Source organism: Pseudorasbora parva, chromosome 9, assembly GCF_024679245.1.
Source record: "Pseudorasbora parva isolate DD20220531a chromosome 9, ASM2467924v1, whole genome shotgun sequence".
In the NCBI taxonomy this organism is placed as follows: Eukaryota; Metazoa; Chordata; class Actinopteri; order Cypriniformes; family Gobionidae; genus Pseudorasbora; species Pseudorasbora parva.
In genome coordinates this window covers 29,506,689-29,522,898 of record NC_090180.1, presented here as the reverse complement: position 1 = coordinate 29,522,898, position 16,210 = coordinate 29,506,689, and the positions used below count along the sequence as shown (strand labels likewise).

Below are 16,210 nucleotides of genomic sequence, written 5' to 3'. Positions count from 1 at the left end.
ACTGACATAAATTTCACTGGTGGGCCATACATATTCACGGCATAAAGCAGAAACACAATTTGCATAATAATACTACATCATAAGGACGTAAATGAACAAATTATTAATGTCAATACCACAAAACGCATTTTTATTTATACTTAAATAGTGTAATGACATTCTGTGTGGCCCCTCATTTGGGTGGGGTGTATTTTCACCTCAATGACGACATGTATTTAAATATAAATTTCAGCAAATAAAATGATCTTGTGACAAAAATTACATTTTTGAATGTACAATATGGAAACAGCGCATGAAGGAGACTTTTATTTTGATATGTTTTGTGTCGTCATAATTCTGCACCAGACTAGTGTGTTTGCTGAGATTCTGCCATAGACCGTAAAACATATTCTGCTGAGAGATTTGTGGTTTGAACCGTTCGATTTTGGGGTGTTTAACGATTCCGAACTGTTTTTCTCTACGAAGTATCGTAATAACGCAATTTAGCAATAACGATACATGATTGGTGCAACATTGAGTGTATAAATTACGTTTAAAGCGCATCCACACGAGTTGCAGTTTCTTCAGTAAATAATTCTCATAATTTTAAAAATGACAGCGTGAAAACCAGTTCAGGCGAAACAACTGAAGAGCTGCGTGACATGGAGTTTATTAAAGAAGAAAGTGAAGATATAAGAATTTCAGAACCGTGCGGAGTGAAAGATGAAGATGCTGAGGTCCAAATAGGTTGGTTTCCAACGTTTTAAGATGTTAATCAAACTGAAACGGTTAATGCAGGACTGAATGTAATTGATAAATAAGCATTTATCGAGTTAATAATTTATCATCACTGCTATACCCCCCCCCCCCCCAAAAAAAAAGCATGAAGTATATATAATTTAAATGTACGTTTTATTGATATTGACAACCAAGTTCTCACGGTGCAGGCATGTCTGTCATCATGGCGATAATGAAAATATTTGAATTAAAACAAAAATATATGACAAGTTGTAACATTACAACTTGTATCTGTAGAAAAGGACGCGACCAAACTTGAACTAGTTATATGCTAGCGACAAAGTGTTATTAAATGCTTTGGAAAAGAAAAAATTGGCATTTAATAAACCTTTTTTTTTTTTTTTTAAATGAAGATAGCGTTTGGAGTGAGTGCATGCAAAATAATTAGTTCCCCGAGTCAACAAATAAAGTAGATAATTTATAGTTATGTCTTGAACTTATCTGTATAGCTAAAAATGAATAGTATTGTGAATTGTTTCCACTGTCTTAAAGGAAGAAGAAAAAAATGGGAAACCGTCAACAATTTTATCTGCCGTGGATTAAAGAAAACAGCCTAACTATGAAACTGAATAGGCTACGTTTAGGCCTAAACATTAGCCTGTAATATTATTATTTTAATTTATATGTTGATTATTAAAAGTGAGCAGCATGAGTAAGATATAAGAATCGCAATATGTTTGAGACCTGGGGAGTCACATGATTTTGATCACTTCGAGTTTTATTTTCTAGAAAGTCTTTCTTAAATTATTTAGTTTTGTATAAATTGTATTTTTATTTTGATCGATATTTCATCAATGAATTGCCTACATATTAAATAAGAAGCAAAGCAAGATCGTCTGGAATGGATTGACCTGCGTAACTTGCCTGTTTCCTCTGCCTTTGAGTAAGGCTAAATCTATAGTGTCTTTCTGTTTTAATACATTTCTTGAATATATGTCTTAATTACAGTAGGCTAATATATAGTTATAATATTTGTGGCTGCACCGAGGTCCATCATTACTAGGTTAAAGTTACGCCACTGTCCTTATTAGGAGAAAATATATGTCCTTTAACTACATTATATCTTATTACGACACAATTGAGTGGAAAATATAATATATAGGCCCTAAGTTGCAACAATGCGTCACCGCACCAGGTGACCTGTAAATACGGAAAAAACGTTTCCATTGCAGTTTTGCAAAAACGTCCTTTTTCGAATTGCCTGAAAAACCACCTCATGAGAGCGTAAAAACGTTTTTGCAATATATGGGAGTTTTTGCGAAATTGCCGCGTTTCCATTGGGCGTGTTTTCAATTCGCAATTACAATTTGAAGGGTAATGGAAACGCGGCTATTCACACCTGCGTTTGCACTGCTGCTGATCCATAGAGAGCAGCTGTCATGTATAAAGCAGCTTCACAAACAACAGTTTTTTTTCAACCACACATTATCTATGTGTTACAAACATTAAAATAACGGGGAATAAAATAATTTTGGTTTAAATACGGTATTGATCGAAATAGGAGTAAATCATCTTAAAATAGTATGTTGACACTTGTAGGTTATGTATTGTATTGATCATCGTTACGCTAGAAGGTGGCGACAAGTGAGTGATTAATGCTGCCTTCATGTTCTATCAGAATTATCATAAATATGAGTTTCCGAGGTAAAAATTGCACATGAATGCCCTCTGATGTTGTGTTTACCACTGAGAAGTTCGGAAATAATTTTGATACCCAAGATGGGCATGGCATAACCATTAAAAATGGCAGATGGGAGATGAATTTCTGCTGTGGCAGGTGTTTTATTAGTTTCTTTTCCGCAAACAATTTCATTGTCTTGTCTTGTCTTGTTGATAAACATATTTAAATAAATTAATAATCATTTCAAGCATATTGTGTATTTAAAGTGCATCGAAAATCACATGTAGTCATCATTCCAGAATAGTGAGCAAGCTATCTAGATAGTGTGGTAAAAGTAGCTTTACAATAGGATCATGTATGGCTGAAAACTATTACCATTTTATTCTTTAAGCAGCCTTATCTTGTCTACATTATCCCTTTATTGTGAATGTGATTATAAACAATATGCTTTCGTGTTGTGCTGCTATGTTTGCCAGCGAGTCTAGGATTTTCTGGGACCGGGAAATGAAATGCTTATAGTGCATTTTCCCAAGACGCACAAAAGTATGAACCTTGCGTCCTCCATTTTTTCCGACAACAAAGCACCTGAACACAACATGCTCGAAATCACGACTTCTGAAGTGGGAAGTAGGAAACTTCCGATAGCAAGTAAAGGCAGCATAAAAAAATATTTATTCACAACCGTCTATGCATCCAATAGTGAAACAAGTCGCAATAAATGAGACGTTGACTCAATTCAAATTATTTCTTCTTTTGTTTAAATTAATATATCTTTCAAATAGACTTAAGCAATGGCCTTTTTTCCAGAATCATGGAAATCACAATCTCCATTAAACCGTGATTCTCAATTTATCCAGAATCATTCAGCTCTAGTCCAGACAAAAGATGACCAATGATGGTGATTTCTGTCATAGCTCCTAAACGGCGGTCTTACATCTTACAGTGAGAGAGTTTCAAAAACTGCCATCATCACGGTCTTGAGACCAAAGATAGCCTGCGATAATTTTCAGACAGTTTTCGATGTTTAATGATCTCAAAGTGTGTTTGCTGCTATGACCTGCATCTACTGACTAGCAAATAAAAATACAACATGAAATACAGTGACGTATTGATCAGGACATGACACTGAAATTTTTAACTACTTGCCTCAAGCGCCATTTGTAAAGTTGGCATTCCAAGGTGGCCTCTTTTTCACCATTATTTTCTTCTGAAATTTTGCCATTCTATACTAAATTGTGTTGTAGCCTAGGATTCAATAGGTGTCATCATCATACAGGCTACATACATGGCATACCCAAGTTTATTAGGTCCATGTTACACATTTGTGTGATTTGTAACGATTTGTAGCAGGCATTACTCCCTTCCTGTAACAACAAACGCGGCAACTAAAGCACAAAGGATTCACAACATTATCTAACATTCAGATTATAAAGTGATTACAGACATCCTGAAATTTTCAAAACTGACGTGATTTTAATAAGCATACTGCTGAACAAAATATGATGTGAAAAAATAACTACTAGATTATCAATAATATCATCAATGTTTGTGAAAAAGACATCTAAAAGGAATATGACTTTCTGAAATAACCCAGTCATAGTATATAATGTCGGGCATTGCCATTTGAACTGATACTGAATAGTGAGTGAACAGTGGTAAACTGAATCACTGTGCTAGCAGGTTAATAAACTCAACCAAACACTTCCTATATGAGATTAATCAGCTATATAAAACATAAAAATCGTATTACAACTTACATCTGCACAAAAGGATGATTATGCCCACATGAACTTGACTGTGTTGTTCTTGTCTGAATGTGTAACTCTTGTTTTCAGTGCCGGCCCAAGCCTTTTAGGGCCCAAAGCAGTCTTTTATTTGGAGGCCCCTCTGTGCCGCCAATAGGATTGACTATTTTAAATGCGTGATTATTCGCACACCATTAATCTAACACACCCATTATCAATTTTAGTTGTAGCTGTGTTGCTTGCATCATACCAATGTCTGCCTGGCATTTTTTTTTAACCTTCCCTGGTTTTTAATTGTAACAGTAGCAAACACACAAGACTGGTTAGGTGTGCTTTATAAAGTATAATTTTATAAAAACTTTTTTAAAGTATAATATCTAGCTTCCAGCGAACCACCTTCTGTATTACAACTGTCTGAAAAAAGGCAGCTAGCATGTCATGCAAGCATGTTTAAGGTGCCATTTAAATATTTATATGTGAATAAAAATGTATATCTAGTTTACCATGGGTGTGAATACATGATCATAACATAACTACAGCAACTATTTATATTTGAATTACATCAGAGTAATCATTTTTTCAGAATTAGGGACACATTTACTAAACTGCAAATTACCCAACAAGCAATTTTGTGGTAGAAAGACATCTAATAGCCATCCAAACACAGCTTTAACATCTAGGCTAAAACAAGGCTACATTTGGACTGTCAGTGCAAATTGAATAGAAACCATAGCCTAAGAATAGACCAGTCATATAGAACCATAACATGTCAAAAAAATTCAACCAAACATCTTGTAATCACTAGCTGCATTTACCCTTATAATCCGATTGTAATCGGAATGAAAAAAGTCACATGTAACCATATCAATTTGAATTAATGGGCCAGATCTGATTGAACTTTCATTCGGATTGCACGGAGTGATTTATTCCTTTTGCCATCGAATCGAGAGGACATAAACACTTGACCGGAAACCGAAACGTGCAGTGACGTAAAAATGTTCTTCCAGTTGAATAAAGTGTCATAAATTAGTGTCCTGTCATTCTGAAATTCTCATTCCACTCATCTTCTGTGAAGTGAAGCAGGAAAATGTCCCACCAGTTTGTGGTATTTGTTCAAGTGCATTTTTTGGAAACAGACTCAGAATCCATTGCTTTTATTGTTTTTGGTTGTTTTGTTCATTTATTGTGGACAGGGTGGGAAATTAACTTTTTTGCCCACTAGCCACAGTGGCTGGTGGATGTCCAATTTTACCAGCCACTTATATTTTTTACCAGCCACATTTTACAGAATTCAAATTTAAAAGAAAGTGCATTAGTATAGTATGGGGTTAATTTGGGTTGATTGGGACATTTTTCCCCAGTCATTTCAATGGCCGAAACGGTCAGAATCATGAAATGAGTTACTAGACAAAGGTGCATTATTGTTACTAGCAACATCATTCTTTGACAAAAGCTTTCCAATCCGTTACAATGAATGTTTTAAGTAGTAACCAGTAAAAATATGTTTTACAATTCACCCGCCACTGTGGTTGGTATACACAACAAAGTCACCCGCCACTTTGAAAAATGCTAATTTGCTAATTTCCCACCCTGATTGTGGATATTTAAAATGTTTTCATTTTCAGTGTTAAATAGTCTTTAGAAATAAAAGTTTATTGATCTTTGAAAAGTTGTACCTGCATTATTATGCCATTATCATTATTTTAGATGAAAATGGTCTCAGAACGACAATATTATTGTTTATCGCAATAATTTCTTGGCCAATTTATCGTCCAGCAAAATTTGTTATCGCGACAGGCCTATTTACACAGGGTTTGCGCTGATGCAAGCTGTTGGTAAATCTTGCCCCTAGTCTTTAGTTATTTGATATCTGCAACTTTGTGCAGTTATCACTTCTATTTCTTATTTCACATTTCTTTCTTGAATTGATTTCTGATCATGTATTATGTTCATTTTAGACCTCAAGCTGCTGAAAGAGGAAAATCAAGAACTGAATGAAGTGGAGGAAAAACACCATGATTACTCAAGTGAAGAAAAATATTTTAGTGGAACAGAGACTGAAAAGAGTTCCTCTCATAAAATAGCTCAGAAAACGGTATCGAAAAGTTGTTTCACCTGCTGTCAATGTGGAAAGAGTTTCATGCGTGAAGGACACCTTCATAGCCACTTAAGAATTCACAGCGGAGAGAACCCTTTCACTTGCCAACAGTGTGGGAAGTGTTTCAATCAAAAAGGAAACCTTAAAAGCCACATGAGAATTCACACTGGCGAGAGTCCCTTCACCTGCCAACACTGTGGAAAAAAGTTCACTCAAAAAGGAAACCTTCAAAGCCATATGAGAATTCACAATGGCGAGTGCCCTTTCTACTGCAAACTTTGTGGGAAGAGCTTCGCACAAAAAGGAAACATTAGGCACCACATGAGAATTCACACTGGAGAGAAGCCTTTCAAATGTAATCAGTGTGGAAAGAGTTTCACACAAAAAGTAACCCTCAGTGGCCACATGAAAATACACACAAGGGTGAACTGTTTCATATGCCATCAGTGTGGAATGAGTTTCACAGACATGGAACATCTTAACAGACACGTGATAACTCACACCGGTGAAAAGCCTTTCAAATGCCCTCAGTGTGGAATGAGCTTCCGGTTAAATAAAAACCTTAAGAGTCACATGAAAATCCACACTGGAGAGAAGCCTTACATGTGCCAATTCTGTGAAAAGACTTACGCACACAAAGTAAACCTTGAGGTTCACGTGAGGCTTCACACTGGAGAGCGGCCCTTTATTTGCCCTCAGTGTGGAAAAGGTTTCACACATAAAGGAAATCTTAAGGGTCACATAAGACTTCACACCGGAGAGAGACCGTACACATGTCCTCAGTGTGGAATGAGTTTTACTTATCAAAGAGACCTAAAAAGTCATTTGCGGATTCATTCCGATGAGAAACTGCAATGTTCTGAGTGTAGAAAGACGTTCAAAGAGAGGATCAACTTCATAAATCATCTTCGCATTCACTCTGGAGGAAGCCTGTTTAATTGTGATCAATGTAGTAAAAAATTCCTTTTGCCATCTCACTTAGAGATACACCGAAAAAGTCATGCTGATGAGAGACCCTATTTGTGTTCTTTGTGTGGAAAGGGTTTTAAATGGCTTGGCAATTTAAAATCGCACCAGAAAATGCATAGCGGTGTGTATACCTGTTCCAGAGCAAGCTACTTTAAACGTCACCAACAAATCCTTCCTGGAGAAAAAACAGACAAGGTTCCACATAGTGGAAAGCTTTTCACAGCTCCAGAGACTTTAACAAAAGTACAAGTAGGGGTGCATGCTGGAGAGAAATTGTACAACTGCTCTTCATGTGGGATGAATTTTAGCACATCCATTTATTTTTTGGCTCATAAAAAGAAGCACTGTCAGAAGTAGACTTAAAGAGCAAAGCTCATTTTCAGGTAAATGGTGCGAATTGAGATCAAATTGGTTGATGAAGTTTTCTATAGGAAGCTTATAAGAGGTAAAAATGTTTGTCCAATAAACTGGCTAAGCAATGCCACAATATTTGAAGGGATGATTTTTGTTTATGTTGGATTGTTCACTAGCATTAGTATGAAATTAAGCAGGACAAATTATGTAGCACATCTCATACACAATGGTAATCGTACATAGGTAAGAATGGGTATTGTTAAGATTTTAACGGTATTACTACGTTATCCGATACTGCTTATCGATCCGGTATTTCAACAGTATTCTTATCGTTTCTTTTTGTTATACTTTTTTATAATAAACAGAAAAATTGAGAGCATTATTAACATCGCTTTATAATCTGAAAATGTAAAATATCTATAGTAAAATAAACAGCAGTGTTTGAACAAAACAAATATAAAACATTTATTTTGTGTGTTTTATATGCATACGATAAGAACAAAGTACAAAACAAATGGTCAAATAAATACAATAAAACAGAAACAAATGAAATTCAGTGCTTTAATCTCAGGAAGGTCTAACATTACTGTTCAGGTAATGTCCTGCAAAAGACATCTAATAAAGTAATCAAATATAAAATAACACTGTATAGTTTTCACTGTACAAATTAATAGATTCATGCTTTTTACAGCTGCAAGTATCTTTCTTTTCAACTTTTGTTGTTTGAGTCACTTTAATGGCACGATCATCAGGGTTTATAAGACGATGCCTCTTTAAGACCGAATGCAGATCTTATAATATGCATAATATTTTCTCCCAACTATTAACGCCCATTTAAGAAATAAACTGTGTTTAAGTAAATAATATCCAAGTGGTAATTTTGACATAGGCTATTTGTTGTGTGTATTTGATGGTTTAGACACGCGCACAAAGCCTAAAGTACTATAATGTACAAGTTGTGGTCAGTTTCAAAGCCCATACGCATAAGCCGCCTTGTAGTTGGAAACTCTTGCATGGAATATTGTGATTTTAATAGCTTTATCTATTTATTAAAAAACAGGATTAGGCCTTAGTTCAATTAGGACATTTAAAGCTGCAGTCTGGAACTTATTTTGGTTATAAATTATCCAAAATAAATTTTGAGCAAGTACACAACAATCCATTATTCTAAACTATCTCCTTATCTTAGCCCTATTCACAACGGTAAGTTTGTAATAATGTGTTATAACTGTAATGGTATGGTGGATTTCAGTGGGAAATTCGAGCATGTCTTTGCGTCACGTCTGTATACATAAAAAAAATAGTACTAGTAGTAATAACGCACATGAGTAGCATGTTTTTCAGCAGATCATTTATAGACTTTTCTTACAGCAGCTGGAGTAATTAAACTAATCATTTTGATGGTGGATTGTAATCCAGAAAGGCCCAAATGACAATGATCAATGGGTGCGTTTACATGCATCTTATTGAAATAATCCTTTTTCCCCGTTTACATGCAAACCAGTAGTTTCCATGTGGATGTCAGAAAAACGTGTAAACTGACAATGCAAGTAAACCGCGTTTACATGACTTTATTAATAAACCGGGTTATTTCCTTGTAGTGACGTCAAAAATAATAATGTCCGTATATCTGAATCTCAAATGTTGCGTCAGTTGTGATGTTAAATAAAGCGTGTGCCGTGTCAGCGGGAGATTTACGGTTCATATTATCCCTCATGCAGTTACAGATGCAGTGTTTTGACTGAACCTCTTCTACTTCTGCTGCATGAGAAGAAAACACATCTTTACAATTTTCTGGGACTTAAAAGAGTGCGTTTGTGATATATGTCCTTATTTCATGCGAAACGCTAGCTTGCTCTGTCTGGATGCGTTTAAATCTTCTCTAAGTTTGTGTTTGTGTCACTTATCACACATGCGCACTTCAATAAGCCGACAGAAATCAAGTTAATGTGTTTGCATGGAGCGAGAAATCGAGGTAAAAGGCAAAAAACTACCTGTCCCGACCAGTTTATGCTTATGCCGTTTATGACCTTACTCCGATAAAAGAAAACGGGTTACTGCATTTACATGACCATGTTCTGGCTTATTAGGCATAATCGGCTTAAGAATGTGCATGTAAATGCACCCAATGAACTCTGTCAAAACCAAAACATTAGACTGTAAAGAAATGTAAATCTACAGGTAATGCTAATAAACACTAAATGCATGTAGTCACGCAATACTAATGCTGTTAACATTAACATTCATTTGAGAACAAAGTATAACAATAATAATAAGTTGCAGTTTGATCTTATATGAGCAATTGATAGATTTAGGGTGCTTTCACACCTACCTTCTTTGGTTCGGATTTTCTGACTTTTCAGTTTGGTCCGAACCAAAATTACAGGTGAGAAACCTCCCTCGGACCAAACAGACGAAATTTGGTTCGACGAAAAGAGGTAGTCTCGGTCCGGATCAAACTGAACAAAGGTTAGGTTCGTTTCTTGTGAGAAAGCATTTTCTGTATAGTTCGAACTTTCAGACCATTTACAGGAAGTTCTGGTGGTAGGATTAGTAAAAAAGACACAGATTAACTCATAGCACATGCAGTGATGGACCGTGCAGCATTTTCTCATGTCTGTGAGACAAGTAGCCTATATGCTGAGTTTCAGTTTATTTATGAGACCGCTCTCATGTGCACCGCAAATGATTGCGAAATGTGAAATGATTGGGTGCTATATAATTTATTAAAGCTTATTTATTAAATTCAGGCAAATGATGAAACATTTATTAAAATTAAGATACAATTTATACAAAGCTTTCTACAAAACAAAATTTAATGAAGTGGTCAAAATCATTTCTGACCCGATGTCTTTAATACTGCACATCTGTGCACGTTTCATAATCAATATAGCCTAGATGAAATTTAAAAATAACATTTAAACATAACTATAAAACAAAATACATTGTTTGGCTAAAAAAGTCCTTTCCTGTCGGCACCGATAAAATATTTGCACAACGAGGACGTTCATTTCGTGAATTTGCCTCGAGTATAATTGGTGCTGCAGATAGTAATGCCATAATATTAACAGGTATGCATCTGTTCGTTCATTCATTCTTGTCAAAGTTACATGCTGAATTGCCAACACACTGACGTCAGACGCATGTCTGCTAACAAACCAATCAATGTTAAGATGCAGCCCACATAGATTATGATGACAGAATGCCAGTGCGTCATGTAAAGTTATTTAGTGTGCTTGCATAACTGCAATGTGAAAGCAAACCAAAACGAACCAAATAAATACAATGTATCAAAACACAAACTTTGGTTCGGATCTTGGTGCAGACTTTCAGGTGTGAAAACGCCCTTAATCTCCGTTGGTAGCGCAATCGTTGCAATTTGTTGTTCCCAAAAGTGGCAGACATATTTCTTGTTCCGATGACATTTTCTGGTGAAATTGTTTATTTAACTTATACTTATATGTAGAATCTGTGATTCTGAAGTACAGTGTCCACGCCGGTGTGGTGATGAATTAGAGCTGCACAAACTCCTCAAAACATTAGATTCATCTGCACTGAGGAGCTGCGCCGATGCACAACTCGAATACAGACTTTAGCCCTATTCGGACTGGATTAGATTAACATGGGGACGTGGGAGTAAAGTAATTATTACCAGAGGTTCTCAATGATTTTAGTCCCGTCCGAATGTGCCATCTCAGTAGTCATTACGGACAATGTCAGTAAAGATTACCAAGACTTTTACCTTCTGTAAAAAGGTCCGGATAAATGACCTGGGGTAATACTAATCCCATTCGAATAGACCCGCTGTAAAAATGTGAGGTAAAATTCCATCATTTCCTTTTTAAACGTTTTTTTTTTTAAACGCACTTTGCGAGTTTTGAGGCGCTTGAAGCATTCGGTTTGCATTGTAGGTGGAGGGACAACTCTGTGGCAAACCTCCAGTATTTTCCGCATATCATTTCAAACAAAAAGAAGATCAAAAGCACTTATTAGAGGCACAACACTTATTTTAGCTCTAGGAAAGTGTCTATTACCAACACAATCCAATCAGAATCGTTAGACTGGATCTAACTGTTTATTAAAACAAGCATTATATTGTAGACAGAGTTCAGACTGGCGCTCGTGTGTTTGCTCACGTGATAACAGCAACGTCATACGCACATGATGACACAGAGGTTACAGTGGTGTGTAAAGCGAGGTACTCCTCCCACTTCTGCTAGTTTTATTGAGATGTCTTAATCCCGTGCAAATTGACCATTAATATTACAGACGTCCTGAGGTAAAATGACTTTACCCCGACGTCCCCATGTTAATCTAATCCCGTCCGAATAGGGTTTATGACTCCGTAAATAACTGCAATTGAAGGTTTCAAAGGCAAACTTGGAGGCAAAACTTACAGACTGGAGCTTTAAGTAGTTATACACATGCTTTAGAAAAAAACATTACTGGTGTGTGCATCTTAAGACAAAACAATGGCATATTTTAAGATATGTCATTGCACGTTTTTTTTTCTTTAGTTAAAACAGCTCAAACATGGATTTTAGTCCTGGACTAGCTTAAGCCTCGTCTGTGAAACCGGGGGTTAATGTCTTAAATTGGCAAGTTACTAAACCTAACAACAACAAAAAAATGACTAAACCTAATTTTATTACATTGATATGTATGCTTTAATTTCTACAAGCTTAGTAGAAATGAATTTTACTAATATAGAATTCACCTTTTTTTAATAATTGCCTGAACTAACTTTTTCATGTAGAAATTACTTTTTTTTTGTAGTATTTACATTTACCATAGAATCATTTTGAATGCTTTCCCATGATTCATTTTAGGTTTCATACAACCTTTTTGAGATTGAAATTCAAGCACTTTTAAAGGATTTGCAAGTGCTACACTTTTTCCATCCTTTCAAAACTCTAAATATTGTCCAGTTTAAATGTTATTTTTATTGTAATGACCCAAACAAAATTGTTCATCTATTAAAGATTGTCCCCTTTTGTAAAACAAGTTTCAAGATGTAGTTAAACTAACGTGGCAAATTATTTTATTTAAAAATAATAAGATATTAACTCACTAGCCTGACTTCATCATACTCAGATTCTAGTCAGAATGAGTCTGATACTGCTCCATTGAGCTGTGATTATGGGACGTGTTTTAACCAAACCAGGAAAGAAAATGCCTCTGCACTCAATTGGATCAACCTACAACCAATCAGAGCAATGGAGAAAGTGACGAGCCTGCACGCACACTTGGAAGAAGTAGAAGAAGAAAATGAGTGTAAACTATCTCTACTACTGATCTACATAGAGATTAGTGGTGTAAACGATATTTGCTGGTAAAAAGAATTCAAGGATACATGGTAGGGTCTCCCGAGGCAAACAGGTCCTTGGTGATGGGCCAGATTAAGAGCAGTTCAAAAAGGCCATAATGAAAAATTTAAAAACTAGGGCCGAGACATCGCCCGGCATGGTGCAGCCGGGGCCCCACCCTGGAGCCAGGCCTGGGGTTTGGGGCTTGTATGCAAGCGCCTGGTTGCCAGGCCTGCCCCTAGGGGCCGGACTCAGGCCGAGTGAGTGACATGGGGCCACCGTCCCATTGGCTCATCACCTGCAAAATGGGTCATAAGGGACCATGGATTGAACGGCAGTCAAGGGGCCCCGGCGACCCGATCTCTGGACATGGAAACTGGCTCTAGGGACATAGAACGTACTGACTAGAGATAGTCAGGCTCAGCTCCACGCACAGCTTGGGCTCTACACTTCTTGAGAGAGGCTGAACTCGCTACCATTCTGGAGTTGCCCATGGTGAAAGGCGGTGGGCTGGTGTGGATTTGCTTGTACGTAGTCCCCTAGCTCAACCGCCATGTCTTGGAATTCACCCCAGTGAACGAGAGGGTTGCTACCATGCGCCTTCGGGTCGGGAACAAGTCTGCAGAAGACCTGGCCCTCTTGGAGTCTCTGGGAGCGGTGCTGGAAAGTGTTCAGACTGGAGACTGTCATTCTGCTGGGGGATGCCCAGGTGGCACCAGTGACACCTGGAGGGGCCAGGGGATTGGGAAGAATGCCCCCACTGATCTGAACCCGAACGGTATTCTGTAATGGGATTTCTGTGCTAGTCACGGCTTGTCCATAACAGACATCATGTTCAGGCATAAGGGTGTCCATCAGTGCACGTGGCAGCAGGTTTAAAGCAACATGACATCATGACTTTCTACAGGCAAGTGGCGTGTTATCTGTACGCATTTTGAGCTATCCGCGTGTATGTCTAAGCCTAAACGAATCATCATCTCCGCGTGTATGTCTACGCCGTGTGATTCCGCCAACCTGATCTGACAGAATTAATATTTATAGCCTAATTTTATATTTTGGAGCAACTCACTCCACTCCTACACTAAACCTACCCACTCTCAACAATATAAAACATGTAACAGGCAAAAATGTACAGTCACATGTACTTATTGCAAAAATGAACCAAAAAAACAGTATAAAAGTATTAACTCATGTTGCATTCCAAGTCTTCTGAAGTCATACGATATCTTCATGTGAAGAACAGAGTTGATATTAATGTTTTAGTCGTTGAAATGATGATCGCGCCCCTTTGTGAACAGAACACACGTTAATATTTCTGATTCAAATGATACACGAGACGACAATGATGAGATTGACGCAATCGGTCACGAGACACGAGAGCCAATGGCATTTTACAATCAAAGCGGACGTAATGACGCAATTGGTCACGAGACACACGACAGCCAATGTTGTCAAAGCTGACCTGACGTTTCTTACGGCGGCAATATTTGACATTTATTATTAATCTTTGGCGGATGGACACAACGTTCTGACCGCTTTTGGGGATTTTCTTCACACAAATCAATCGTTTGGCCTCGGAACACTTGGAGTATTTGTACCTTCTGAATAAATTGTGCCTGCAGTCGTATCTGCCTGTTATCCTGTTTTTTGTAATACACAAATGGGAAGGTTTAGGGAAGAGTTTTGAGTTACGCGTTCAAAATGTGTCTGAATATGTGTGTGTCCACAAGGTAAATGGATTTATAAACATACTAAATTATGTTTTTTTTTTTTTTGAAAATGTAAAAATGCAGAATGTTTCTTGTGATGGGTAGGTTTCTCTTGTGTAAGCTAATATTTCTTGAAACGAGGAAGAAGAAAAAATATCAGATTGGGAAAGCTCTGGCTTGGTGTGGACGGGGCCTCAGTCTGGACATAAAGCATCCTTCAGTTTGCAGTTTACATACATGTACCCTTCTTATTACATCACATCTCATTCATTTCTTTCTCAAACACGTTCATAACATCACTATTCCCTGATTTTTACTCAAGAACCTTCTTGTTAAACCCATTTTCACATAATTTCCACATGCTCAAGAACCTTTTTGACAAACTTGCTATTTCCATCAAACCCTGTTTTTACTCATTTAACTCAAATGAACATATAAAATAACAATAACCAAAGATAAGACAAAGGTCAACTAAAAGAGTTTAAAAAATATAAAAAAAAGATGATGCACAGATAAGATAAGCTATGGGCAAGGGGTATGCACACATATCTCTCTCTCTCAGACATATTGTTGATATTCATTGCTTGAAGTTTGAAGGACGATTAGCTGTGGGTATACCATTGTTCTGCTAGCATGTTTTACAAAATAACAAGGTGATTCAACAAAACCTTTATTTTGTCAAAAACACCATGATCAAAATTAGAGAACAATCACCAATGCAGCACAAAAAAAAAATACAACTAAAATGTGATGCTTACAGCAGTCAAAAATTAGTAGGAAGTATAGAGGCCCTTACTTTGAATGAGCTCAGCACATCTGCGGCCACAGGACATCACTAGATACACTGCTCCGGTGTGATCTTGGTCCACTTTTCTACACTGCTCCGGTGTGATCTTGGTCCACTTTTCTACACTGCTCCGGTGTGATCTTGGTCCACTTTTCTTCCAGTCTCTTCCACAGTTCGGTAACTACTGTTGCCAATGATTTTACATAGATTTTCAATGGGGTTTAGATCAGAATCTGGGCTGGCCATTTCATTATTTCAATGTTCACACTTTCAAGAAACTGCTTTACCCGTTTTGCTTGCTGATTGGGAGATGCTTGCAGCGAAGGAACCACATGTTGCCGAAGGAGGTTCTAATAAACAGGTTCTCCCATGTAGTTGTATAATAGGCCCAACTCCTGCTGCAGAAACATCCCCAAAACAATGCCACTTCCTCCTCCATCTTTCACTGACTACTTTGGGTTCAATCTTTCCCCAGTTTGATGCCAAACATAATATTTCCCATCAGACATAAATAAATGAAACTTGCATTCATCACTAAAATGAACTTTGGACCAGTTCTCCTCTCTTCACACAGCATGCTCCACAGCAAAGGTTAGTCTAGCCTTTTGATTCATTCTGCTGATGAGAGGCTTGGTCACTGCAGAGTGAGCTTTCAGTCTGAATTCTGTATTCTGTAAGACACTGTATGGCAAAAAAGATCCTCACTGTGTTACTCGCGAGTAATTCCAGCTGCAGTGTTGAACCGAATCCACATTGAAAGTCTCCGCATTGTCCTGTCCTCTCATGCATTGGTCTTATGTACCTTTTGAGGTACTTGAATGAATTAGTGTCTTTGTAAAGCTTC

At 37.2% G+C, this 16,210-nt stretch overlaps 1 protein-coding gene across 2 annotated transcripts; it reads left to right on the top strand.

Annotated features, from left to right (window-relative positions):
* Nucleotides 1-350: 350 nt before the first annotated feature.
* On the top strand, nucleotides 351-8,135 carry LOC137089637 (zinc finger protein 226-like). Of its 2 annotated transcripts, none has more exons than XM_067453207.1 (2): nucleotides 351-726; nucleotides 6,102-8,130. In XM_067453207.1, exons 1-2 carry the CDS (start codon nucleotides 642-644, stop codon nucleotides 7,565-7,567), a joined length of 1,551 nt encoding a protein of 516 aa, XP_067309308.1. In that variant the 5' UTR covers nucleotides 351-641; the 3' UTR covers nucleotides 7,568-8,130. The 2 variants fall into 2 exon arrangements, with proteins under 2 accessions (XP_067309308.1, XP_067309309.1); XM_067453208.1 differs by lacking the exon at nucleotides 351-726 and adding an exon at nucleotides 1,527-1,660 and having other exon boundaries at nucleotides 6,102-8,135.
* Nucleotides 8,136-16,210: the final 8,075 nt, after the last annotated feature.

What these genes read in the sequence shown, in the direction of transcription:
- LOC137089637 (XM_067453207.1), top strand. Translation starts at nt 642, where the DNA reads ATGGAGTTTATTAAAGAAGAAAGTGAAGATATAAGAATTTCAGAACCG. An exon ending in AGATGCTGAGGTCCAAATAG is followed by an intron (nt 727 to 6,101) that starts GTTGGTTTCCAA and finishes TGTTCATTTTAG; the next exon opens with ACCTCAAGCTGCTGAAAGAG.